The 12,839-nt window shown below is 42.7% G+C and overlaps 1 protein-coding gene across 2 annotated transcripts in view; it reads right to left on the reverse strand.

Annotated features, from left to right (window-relative positions):
* Positions 1-3,528, reverse strand: part of FGD4 (FYVE, RhoGEF and PH domain containing 4) — a 114,065-nt gene extending 110,537 nt beyond the window's left edge. Inside the window, exons 1-2 of one of the 2 annotated variants that reach the window (XM_048058671.2) lie at positions 3,333-3,528; positions 2,946-3,091 (exon numbers count right to left, since the gene is read on the reverse strand). In XM_048058671.2, the coding sequence (XP_047914628.1) occupies positions 2,946-3,090 (145 nt within the window). In that variant the 5' untranslated portion in view covers position 3,091; positions 3,333-3,528. Of the gene's footprint in view, positions 1-2,945; positions 3,092-3,332 lie in introns of those variants that run through there. The other variant, XM_066998340.1, reaches the window with a different exon arrangement.
* Positions 3,529-12,839: the final 9,311 nt, after the last annotated feature.

Consider the following 12,839-nt stretch of genomic DNA (forward strand, 5'->3'; position numbering starts at 1 on the left):
TTCACAGGAAGTTAACCTAGTCTATGTGTAGCAAGGATAGAGGTGAATATACCGGTAAAAGAAAAAAAAGAAAAAAAGAAAAAAAAAGCTATTTATTTCTATGAAAGCAAGTTACTGTGTCCTTGTGTTCAGAACTGTTTTCACTACACAGATAAATCAAGTTAAATCAGTGGATATACAACCTTCCAGGACAGTTTAATCCAATGCGGTATCAAAGTACTGCTATGCTCACATTTTGCAGAGCTGTTGGCTTGCAAAAGGTGCTGAACAAGCAAGCAATAACTTACACCTACTTCTTGGCAGACAGCTAATTTTGAGTTAAAACACATACTTGCATTTGAAGATTTGCTCCAGTTAGTACCAACTATGAATTCTAACTCGGCACAGGACAAAAAAAATCAATCCCCAATGGTTAATAATCCATTTTTGATGGGAATAATCATGCTAACTCCACCAAAAGCTCTTCTTTAAACTGTCTCCAGATATCAGCCTTGACATTTCCTGACCATTTCAAAGTATCTCTGAAGATTCAAGTACTCTTTTGTTCAAGCCCTTAAATTAGTGTAAAATTCTAAAAGGTCCTGTAGATAGTTAAACACACCATTCTTTTTCAAACTTCAATGCTAACAGAACTCAACTGCAATTTTGCTTATGACAGTGAACCTGAATGATTTGGACAATAGTATGTTGAAGAGGAGAAAGATATTTCCATTAGAAGTTGGACACTTAGATTGCAAGACACAATAAAAGACTGATGCCGTAAGATACAACTTAAGTAGCCCATTTCATCATTAAAGGCATTTTCAAACACCACCATGAATGGAATTGCTTCCAGATCTTATCTCCCAGCACAGAAAATCTGCAATATTCCCTTCTTCACCAGGCCAACATCAAAGGATGTGAGGACATTCTTAAGCGTAAGGCAACTGCACTAGGTCTTAAGTCTTCTCACTAAATAACACACTAGTAATCTGAGAAGACCTCCGATAAGCTTGCCATATACAAAATCCAGATTTTCTTTCAATGTGTTTATACACTACAATAACTCATGTGATACACCTAGTTTCTTCACTTGTTCGTCAGATGCTGACCTGAGACAACTATAAGAGTCCAGTCCTCAGGCAAAACATAAATAACTACTGTATTTCACAACACCTGGCAGAGACTGACTGGAGATCTGAGGTCTATAGTAACTCCTCCTTCTCTCCAGAAAGGATTTCAAGCAGGCCAAAGGTATGCTCTGGCTTTACAAGGCCCCTTAAAATCCAGTTAGTGTTTTGTAAGCTGGAAAAGAAAACATAAGCCCTGGATTTTATTTTTTTTTAACAGGAGAAAGAGCACACCCAGCTTTATGTTGCACCTGAGGATTAAAGTTTGTACTTGCAGAATCAAGGCAAGAATCATAAATCACCTTTTATCAGCAGCAGGTGCAGGTTGCATTCTGACCACAAAGAGGCTATGAAACTAGGCTATGAAACTATCCTGGAATTACAGGGTGCTGGAGCACATTCCGCAGTAGTCACTGCTAACCAGAGGAGCAGGTAAGGAGCCAAAGACCCATTAAAACCCTCATTTCCTCCTCTTCATTTTGTTACTTTTTTCATATTAGCGATCATATTAGCAATCATGATGCAAGGAAGTACTATGATATTCATTACTGTAATGCAAAGCCACCTGATAAAAAGTGTGGTGCTCCTGTTGTGGTCCTCAGCACCTTGCTGACATCCAGAAATCACAAGAACTTTGTACAAACACTGACAAACTGCATTGTGTGTACACTGAATAAATACCAATCACCTGTGGGTTTAGTGTGTGCATGGCTGAAAAGGGCAACAATGAAGGACTGTAGTTTTGTATGAAATTATTACTCAGAACTCTGGGGTAATGACAAGCACCTGCAGAAGCCTGATGAAATTAAAGTAAAAATTAACACAAAACACAGGGCTCCTGTTCAAATTGATCAGTGTTACAGGAGGATGAAATCCATTAAGTCTTCCAACTACAAATACAGCTGCTAATTCCTATTTCCAGATGTAAATATGCAGTTGAAGCCTTGGAAAAAAAAAATCCCACCACCACCAATAATAAAAAAAAAAAGTGGATTTATGCACATGGCCAAGGCCATTACACATTAATGCTAAAATAAAGCACACTATGAACAACACCATGACAGTCTGTTCTTATTTGTGCATACTTTCAAATTAAGCATGCCTCTTGCCTGGGAATCCCTGAAAAGACATCCCCCGACATCCTGTTCTGTATATTTCACACGATGTCATTCCCAGCAATACAGCACATGTGCGCTGGAAATTTCAGGCTTTGTTTTGTCCACTTCGGCCTTCCACATCCATAAAGCCAAGCTGCTGCGACACAAGCACAGCACGTCACGCCTGCTGGAGCGCTCACTGCCATCACATCGCAGGATCACGTGCTGTATACACGTACATGCATATATATATATATGTATATATGGGGGTGTGCATTAATCTGCTCAGGAGCAAAAACTTTCTGCAATTCCTGCATGGATTTTAAGACAGCTTACTATTACAGCCAGCCCAACGTAACACCTGCAACCAGCCTGACCTTATCGTCCCTTCTAACCGCGCTGTGCTAAGCTGATGCGGCTGCCTTGTAAGCGTGACAGGTGAAACTCTCCTGGCACAGGTGTGCTACTGAAAGGGGCGAGGAGAGAGGAGGAGAGAGGAGGAGAGCGAGGGGCAGCCACGGCTGCAGTGGCTGTCCCGGTCGTGAGAGTGGGTCGCGACAGTGCCCTCCCGCAGCCCGACAGCGGTACAAGCACCAAGCGGGTTCACCACCGCGGCAAGCCCGGCCCGGCCGGGGGCTGGGGGTACGAGCGAGCCGGGCACTGCCGGGCACCCCCAGCCGTGTCCCCGGGGCGAAGGGCTTCGGGACAGGGGCCGTGGGGAGCTGATAGGGGCCGTTACCTGCCGGCGGCCCCCGGGCGGCCTCCCCCCGCGGGGGGCCGGCGGGGCAGGTGCGCGCTGCTCCGCTGGAGACGGCGGCGAAGCCCGGGCTGGATTTCCTGCGGATGGCCGTCCGCCTGAAGTTTATGCCCTCGGCTCCGCTCATCCTCGGGGCGGGGGGAGAGACAGAGAGAGGCAGAGTGAGGGAAAAGCCGACGGGTCCTCAGCGCCCCTCCCGCCCGCGGTCCGGCGGGACCGGCATAGCCGCCAGGGCAGCGGCAGCGCCTCCGTCCCCCGCCCGCACCGCGGCTGCGGCCGCCTCCTGAGCCGGCCCCTTACCTGCCCGCCGCTCCCCGCCCTCCCCTCCTGCCTGCCTAGCCCTGCCCTGCCCTGCCCTGCCTGCGGTACCTGCCCGGCAGCCGCCGGCCCCAGGCTCGGCCCCCCCGGCTGCACGGAGAGCCCGCGGCCGCCGCCCAGCCCGGCCGGGGCCGTGTGGGAACTTCCCCGGGCCGCCCGCCCGCCCGCCGGCCGGAGGAGCGAGTTCCCCGCGGGGAAGTGGGCGCCGCGGGAGGGCAGCCGCTGCCAGCTGGGGCCGGGACAGGGAGCTGAGGGGTTTAACCGCCTGCGCCGTGTCCGTTTCAATAGGTGTTCCCCTCTTCTCGCCGTACTGCTGCCCTCTGTCATTGGGCACCTCTGAAATGCCTTCCCTAGAAGGACGTCCACTTCCTGCGGGATTTGTTGGTGTATGTAGAAGAAATTGGCCATAAGGTGTTACCTGTCTTCTAAAGAGAAAATTAGAGAATCACAGAGTATCCTGACCTGGAAGGGACCCACGAGGATCACTGAGTCCAACTCCTGGCTCCACACAGGACCACCCAAAAACCAGACCCTATGTCTGAGAGCGTTGTCCAAACGCTTCATGAACTCTGGCAGCTCGGTGCTGGGACCACTGCCCCGGGCAGCCTGTCCGAGTGCCCGACCACCCTCTGGGTGCAGAACCTTTCCCTAACTCCCAGCCTAGTCAACTGGGACCTCTTGAAAATTCTCAAAGACATCTCAATCCTACCACTTAAAAGTGAGTAAGTGAGTTTTGATGCCAGGGACAGAGCTACAATACTTGCACTCATAGTAATTCCATCTAAAACAGCTCATTCAGGCCAAAGCTTTTGCCTCCCCCTGTAAATTTGAATTAAGGCCGAGACAGGCAATCAGAAGGCTATGCTGGTGTAAGAGCTGCGGTTAGGTTCACAACAGTGTCAGAAAGTCCCTCTTTATCTGCTTAGCTGGGACACGATGTTAGCAGGCAGAACGTCTGCGCTTTTGCCACCATGAAGCTGAAAAATCGCAGACTGTTGTACGCAGGATGAGAGCCTTTGAATCTGTCGGGCCGCTTACTTGCTTCCTCTTTTGTTCTCAGTGAAATCATTCTCTTCCAATAGAAGGTCGATATCTTGCAGCCCCCTCTTTCAAGTCCAACAAAAATGAGGTAGTCAGATCACCTCCTGGATTTCGTGTTCTTGCAAACACTGGGGTTTCCTTTTGCAAACATACAAAGAAGCTGTGACTCAGAGGTAAAAGACCGATTTATTTCCTGACTTCAGTCACCTGACCTGGGCTGGGCATATGGAAATGACTATACCTGTGTTATGAAGAGCAGAAGGTACTCCTGCTGACTTCATTGCACCAGGAGAGCTACAGATTCTTGTAAACTAGCAATGTACAGTTAATGGATATGTAGTAAGGATCAATCATTAACTTGTTCAGATAAGTATCTTGTTCCAGAAGACTGGCACACACTTAATTCTTCATCTGGACTCATACTGAGTAATCTTCAGTATTTAAGCATGGAGAGAGAAGAAAGGCAGAGAATTTCTCATTAGTAATTCCCAAAGCACTTCACTGAGCAGGCAAGTATGAGCCTCATTTGACGGGAGGAAAATGAGCTATTACAGAGAGAAGTTACTTGGTCAAAGTTGTCCAAGATGCCAGTTCAGTAATAGAATACAAAATGGTAATTTATGGGAAAGTGAGACTGAAAATAGAAGACCTTTCCCTGTTTGTGTTATATATGATAACTAAACTGACATCAACTGAAGTTATTACCTGATTGCTCAAAATGCCAATCGCTAGCCAGGCATAATTATCACTTGTTATTAAATTTTGTACTTGCCCCTTCACACATGGAGTTCTGCTTCTGAAAGGAAAACAGCTAAAAAACAAGGACAAGCACGCACACCCCACAAATCCTACCTAAATGGTATGAACTACATTAACTTTGTTTTGTATGATGTTATCAGTGAGTGGTAAATTATTGCAATGTGACTTGGGAAAATAAAGAAAATACCTCAGAACAAAAGAGAATACCTCAGAGAATCCTGGTAACTCCGTGCTATAGCATTAGGAGATTGGCTGCAAAAACTCATTTTCTTGGGCAAATCCTTTTTCAGAAGGCCTCTGAGGTACGTAATACAGTGAGGTGACAGTGTGAGATAGAAGGAAGTCATGCAGTCAGTGGATTTGTGGTAATTTTAGAGCATTTGTACACTGTGGTGCAGCACAGGCTTCTCAGAGTAGGTAGTTGTCCCTCTCCCTCTCAGTTAGCCGCAGCACAGACCTGGGCCAGTTGGTTGAAGCTGGCTCTGAACTGCTGTCCACCAGCAACACGTATGTTCTGCCTGCTACCACATGGTAACAACCGGCCTCCCTTCTGGCATGCCCTTCCCTTTTTTAACACACTGCTCTCAGTCTCTCATGTTCTTCATCTCTGGGGAGAAACAGACAGACTTCTGGCAACGTCAGGAAGAGAAACAACATCTTTCTAAGTATAAAAATCAGAGAGAGATGTTATCTTGGAAAACATCACCCTGAATGATGAAAAGTTTAGTGTTATAATAGGAAACAGGATCTGAGAAAAGAAAATACTGAATAAGCTTAAACACAGACAAAGCTGCCTATTCTGCTTAAAGTATGTGACATTACTTGACTAAAAGTCCTGCATCGGACCTCCCACCCTAGACAGTGTGTGGGAAGAGTTACATACCCCTTTGCTCTATAGCAAGAGAGGTAACCCACAGCTAACCCACATTCAAGTGTGGGCAATAGCTGGGCCATCTGGCTCTAAATCTTTCTGTGAGGGTGGTGAGAAATGCAGTGGTGGAGAACTCATTTAATTATACCTATTTGCATGTGGGAGGTACAACAGGAACCATATGGAAGCCCACAGAGGTGCAAAAGGTGGCAAGGAGCGCTGGCAAGCTTCAGCCTCAGGAAAAAAAATAAAATAAAATTAAAGAGCAAGTGAAGGGCTTGAAACCATTCAATTTGTGCTGCTGGATGACCAGAGCATTCAGGGAAACAGGACCTTGAAGTCAATCTTTCTTTAGTTTGTAAAATGCTTCACTTTTTCTGTATGTAAAACATTGGGCTCTCAGGAAACTTCTTTGTGGCAACCTTTTCTTTTCCTAATGGAAACAACCTTCAGAAGACTGGATTTTGACTGCTTGAGACCGCTTCTTTCTATTTTTGCATCTGGTCAAGTTTCTTTATTTCTGCTAGAGCTTATCTTTATTTTCATCTGAGTTACAGTTAAATCTGTTCCTGAATTCAGTCTATGTTCCTGGCTTCAGGTTATGGCCTCTAGCTTTAGTTTCCCTGAGTACTTCCTTGTGCTGTACCTCTCAGTAACTCTGTGGAGTAACATATTTCCGGAGCACTAATCTACCCCCTAAAGAAAGAATGCACATGAACTCGGCACCTAACAAAAAGGAAAGCATAGTGTTTCAAAGAATTACACAACATTACCTTATTTAGAGTAGCGTATTTAGAGCTGACATGTACAGAATGTTCACTGACATCTGACAGAAAAATGCCATTCTCTGTTAAGTACTAAATAAAAATTAAAATGGGTCTTATGATATAAAAAAAACCATACTTCTATACAAATCTAACCAAGCCAAATCCTGCCTAAGTCAGGATATAGATCATCATATATTTTGCATCTTCTGTGAACTAAATATTGTATAACCCACAAACCAGTTCTGCCAGTAGGGAAGTACAATGAAAACAAGAACCGATACACCAAAAGATACAGTAGGATACTAATTAGAGAAGAATCTCACGCATCTCAGGCCTTCATGCACATTCCAGATGAAAAGTCTCTTCTGATGGCAGCAGCAGTACAATGCACAAAGCAGCTGCAGTGTGTGCAACAGAGATACACAGAACAAGCAAGTAAATGCGAGGGAGTTACTTAACCTCAGTTAAATCAGCAGGCAAACACAGGATCCAGCATTCAAGGACATAATGTGAATTTCAGCCTGAGGCTGTAGACTCTGGCTTCTTAGTCTGGGGAATGGTTTACAAAGATTAGAGGGACTCGAGCCTGTGCAGCACCCAGTATTTAAGTCAGAACAGGGGGACACTAAATTTAGAGTTTTATACTGGCTTACACTGACAGATACACCGAGCTGTTTTTTTATTTACTCCCCACCACAAAGCGCGGTACACATGGTCTCTTAAGTGTGGTTTTACATCTATGTGAGAAGGAGCTGCAGAGTCAGTAGTGTGAATTGTGAGCTAAACATCAGAAGTAATCCATGACAAGAACTCTAGGGAGTTTTAGGCAAATCCTAGGTATTTGCTGCTGGAACAAAAAAAAAAGGACGGGTAGGTACTCATCAGAAGCAAAGCCACGACAATTTCTTTGAGCCCGATCAATAACATTCCCAGTACAGCTCTCCTGTTTTGTCTATTCGACTGTGTAAGGCAGAACAAAGACGTCATCTAGGGCCCCAGCAAAGGTAGTTGGGGTCCAACCAGCAGCAGGTTTTGTAGGCTTCCAGCTACTTAAGAACCATATTAGAACCCTACAGCCAGGGTTTCCTTCCCTACCACTGTGTAGACCACCAGATGAATGCTCATATGTAGCTCTGCAAGAGTAGCACTGGGATAATGAAAGGAAGAAACCTTCCTGCCTCCATGTTAATTTTGTCTAAATGGTCCCATTCCACTTAAACTCTTTCTTGCATCCCAAATCTCAAAAGTAGCATTCCATTCATATTTATATTTTTTTAATGCATTTTTGGATAACTACATGTCACATCACAAGTACACCTTACCTCCAGAGATCTAACATTGTCTAATTTTGGAACTCAGTACTTTAAGCAAATTTTGCTGTATACATCCAAGGCTTTATGCACTGCAAATTTGTTTACCTTTACCATACAGAATTGAAATATGCTTTTATATTCAAGCATAAACAGCACTATGCATAACTGCATAGATGAGGGGTGCTCATCTTATAGATGAGAGGAGCATGGACTGAGACTTCAGAAGCTCTAGAATCTTCAGTCGGACTCTGTCACATCTTTGTACTCATGATTTTGAATACAGTCTTTAAAGGAATGCAGTCAATTTAAAGGAAATTCGAGTTCTCTACCAGAAAAAGAACATCTACATTTTACTGCGCTGACATTGTTGGGGGGAAAAATGTTTTCATCTTGGGCAGCGCTTTCACCTTGGGCCTAGTGAGTCAAATTGCCTTTTTAGTCTACAGGCCTGGCACACAGTGAGAAGGAGGACATAGGCCTAAATAAACTAAAACAAGAAAGTGAATGTTAAACCTCTGCTATTTATAGTGAGGATCTGTTATTACCAAGCACTGCAGGGACAGGGATCTAGCTCTGAATGAACTCAAATACTAAAGAAATGCAGGTTCTGTAGCATGGGCTACCACACAGATTAAATAACTCACCTTGCTACTGCATCTAAAACACTTGGTGTTCATGTGTGTGCAGGAGAGATACATGTGGAGAGATGGAGAGTTAAGTGTACAGAAACTTTTATTTTATTGCACGTTGATGATGTTTTCCATCCTCTGAGTCTCAATTTGTCTATCTGTAGGTGAGAGATAACAGTACCCATTTTGCAAAGATGTTTTGGGAATTAATTAATATGCATAGAGTGCTCTGAAGATAAAAAGAACTAATTTGCATTTGGCTTAGATAACAGGAACCTTTGAATGCAGTGGTGGATTTACAGAGGCATTTTCTTTTTCACCAACTTAGGACTTTGAAATTGCTGGTATTTGTAGGCAGTACATTTATATAACATTATATAATAATTTTAACTTTCACACAGTTCAATTTGAGTCACAAGCTGGTTACAAAAGCACAAGACACTCCATGTTGTGCCCACAGTCCTCTAATCTGCTCCAAACTCGTAAATACCCAACATCCAGATGGAGTCCTTTCAACTCCAGTGGAGCCCTGCCCCGACCTGGGGATCTCTTTAGATCACATTTCTATGGAACAAGCTGAATGCCGGGTCCATTCGCTCAGACCAAATCAAGTTTCCCACCTGACTTTGAATGACCTGGGTCAAAACCCATCACACTTCTACAGTATCTTTCCTGTTCTAAGGTCTGCTGGCAGTATCTGTAAGGCCATGAAGGAGAGCTGTCTCTTCACCTCAGAGCACTAACAAACTGCACTGCTGTAGGAAGACACCTTACTTGGATGGATCAGCATTGAACCATTTGAGCTTACAGAGGTTGTGTGTCTCTAACAGAGGTTTCCTATTTCTACAGCAAAGCATTTTATTCTTGTGTAGGTAGATAGGAGATGGGTACTGTAAACACAGTAGCTCTTTTTCTCCAGTTGCCATATGCCTTTAACCACTTCTGTAAGGTGAAACAAAATATAGGGCCTGCACTCTCTGCATTCAAAATTTGATCTTCAAAGGAAGCTCTGTACTCACATGGCTTTCCATCTTATATTCCTAATCTCATTAAATAGCCTCAGTTTTAATACTTTAACCAATATGACATTGAACACAACTTAAAAATAAGACAGCTCTCTCTTAAGTAAGGAATCTTATGAATTCATTTAAATGGCCACAACTCTCTCTTTGTTCTTTTCCAAAATTTCTTATAAGTCACTTATGGGAGATGAATCTTCCACCCTTACATGGAGCTTTAGCACAAATACTATTTTTTTCAATCATGTATGATTATACCAATAATTTTAAAATTATTTTTATTTTTCTCTAGAACTGGTTATCAAACCTTATTTCTGAAGCTAGATACCTCCAATATGATATAAAAGAATTTATAAACAATAATGAGTGAAATGTATGTTTTCTAATTTACTGTTTCAGTAAAGAAGGAATCATTCTTGCAAAGGTCAATAATTTTTTACTGGATTCTTAACCTTCTGCTGAGTTGTCAGCTGTAGTATTGAGCCTTATTTTTGTGCAAAGTTAGGGCTTTCTTTTTACCATCAGGCAATCACTCAGACCTTCCACTGAGAGGAAAGCACTTGTGACTGGGCCTTTAGCATACACAAATAGATGAGATCTGGCTTTATTCCAAACATTTTTTCCCAAGATACAAATAATTATAATTATCTATTTTAGCTCCATTTCCCCCCATATTTCATTCTATATATAAAACCTTCTCTTCTGTGTTATTCACAGGCTACTAGAAGACAGGGATGTCAGGCCCTTCAACCTGTCTCTCTTCATTATTAGTAGTTCTGTTCTTATTAGTGGTCTCCTGAAATCTGGGTTTCAACATTGCTCAAAAAAAAATAAAAAATCTTTTTTCTAACATTGAAGGGGAGGAACACCTGGCAGGAGAAAACTGTATCCTGAGCAGTCACACTTTTGCTAAGATGATCACGCGATGCCTTTGCCAAAGGCACTTCCTGCAAGGACCACAGCCAAGGTGGTGGGCTGAGAGACCTCCCCCTGCTTGAGGAGAAAAAGGAAGGAAAGAGAGAAGTGGGAAGGATTCAGGCAAGTAGCAGCTCTCGTGCTGTCACTATGCACAAATCCTGTTACTATCCAAAGCACCTCACCGGCCAGCCAAAAACAAAGCCCACCCGTAGTTCCAAGTCCAGCATTACAGAGGCCAAGCAGGCTTGGAGGCACGATCCTTCCTCCAGGCCTTTTCCTGGTCTGTTTCTAAAAGCTGCCCACCTGCTGCCCCTTGGGGACCTAGGGAGCTGCAGCGGCCACCTGCCTGCCACGGCCACGCGCCTGGAGCACTGCAGGACTGGCTGCCGAGGGAGGGCTTTTGACCCCCTTGCTGTCAGTGAGGCACTGCCACAAGGGAAAAAGGTCTTTCTGACTTTACAATCAGCCGTGATATGCTGTACTGAACATGGCATGCCCAGCCCAATTTTATGCTGACTTCAGCCCTTACTTTGCTTACATATCTCCTGAGGGTGGAGATTTATATCTTACAAACCATTCTTGTACTGAGACCTTATACAGATGTTGGAGCATTTCAGAGTGCTCAGATCTATTGGTAACTTTATCTGGGGAATCAGTCTTTAATGTAATATTTCCTTCAATCTCAGAAAATAGAGGAAAAACCTTCGCTTTCATTCTGATTCCCCTTGACTTTAATTTTGATTTCCCGTTTCAATATCTTTTTCTTTTATTCTGATACTTTTTAAACTTACAATTATGGATCTTTAAGAGATAAATAAATGTAAAAGCACAAGCCATGACAACACACTGCAAACTGACAGAAATACAAGCAGACCCAACAGCATGGAATTAAATGAACAAAAATGGCCAGTTTATTCACTGGAACAGTTATGCATTACACTGTAATTTCAATTTGAACATAAAGATGTAAGAATCAGTATATTGGCTTCTTTTAATTATTTTCTTCGGCACTAGAGTGTTTTTCCCAACCATTTGACTGCATGATCATATTACACATGTTACAAGCACAGACTTTATGAATCCCTCACAAGGCATTAATCTGGGATTGTCTACAAGGACAGGAAAGAGTTAACATGGGAGTTACTTCAATTTTAAAAACAAATGATGCATTTTTGGAAACAAGAATTATTTAACTTTTTTTTTTCTTTTTTTTCCTTTTTCCTTTTTTTTTTTTTTTTTGCTTTTAGCATAAAGAAGCAACAAGAAGAGTTTCCATTATTCAGTCTTTAGCAAATGAACATATATACTTTCATATTCTTCACCATCTAGAAACACTTCATCATTTAACCCAAGAAGGCAGGACAACATAATGTCAATTCAAATAGGATTAGCTGAGTTATCACAGCAGAAAACATACTGTATACAAATTTGTGTTTGTCACAATCTCCACCAATGTTAAAACTCTTTTGGAAGGAACACAGCAATCTGTATGGTCAGTTAGATACAGAACATCATGCAAATGGAAACATTCAATAGATTACAAAAGTCACAAAACATCAGTTTTCATTTTTTAAAGTTGTTTACAAAGGATCGAGTTAATTAACCCTTTAACAGTCAGACCACAGGGCTGAAAACCAATAGGGCAATAACTAATAAAATGGACTTAATCTATCCACTGGTATAGCACACAGAGCCATACCTGCGGACAGGGGGAAAAAAACCAAAAAGCTAGATTACTCTTATTTCTTATTCACAGCTGATGGAATAACAACTCAGCTAGCAAGCCAGTCTACTCAAAACTTTTATCAATCACTTTTTTTCATTGATTTCCAAAATACCCTTGAAACCAAGTAACTGTATAATTTAGTTTGCAAACACTCTTCTCCACTGTTTCTTTTACAGCAAATAATGATAGTCAAAACAAATATGGAGCTTCATGGAAAGACACTTCTGAAACAAAGCCCTGTTACCCAGAGTCTGCTTGCACACTGACTCCAGTCATGGAATATAGGATTTTTGCTTTACCCTTTGTCAGTTTGTCACTCAATTGCCATTATATTTCATGAAAGGGATTTTCAAGAACTCCACAGGAAACAGATTAAAATCCAATAAGGATTTAAGCCATGCACCTCAGAATGAAAGATACAGAGTCAGTGATAGTCCTCTTGCCTTTCTAACATGAGAAATATGCAGATCACAAGAATTAAGAATTTTCTAGCTTAATTATGGATATGGAAAAGC

The sequence above is a fragment of the Anser cygnoides genome, chromosome 1, assembly GCF_040182565.1.
Source record: "Anser cygnoides isolate HZ-2024a breed goose chromosome 1, Taihu_goose_T2T_genome, whole genome shotgun sequence".
Taxonomy (NCBI): Eukaryota; Metazoa; Chordata; class Aves; order Anseriformes; family Anatidae; genus Anser; species Anser cygnoides.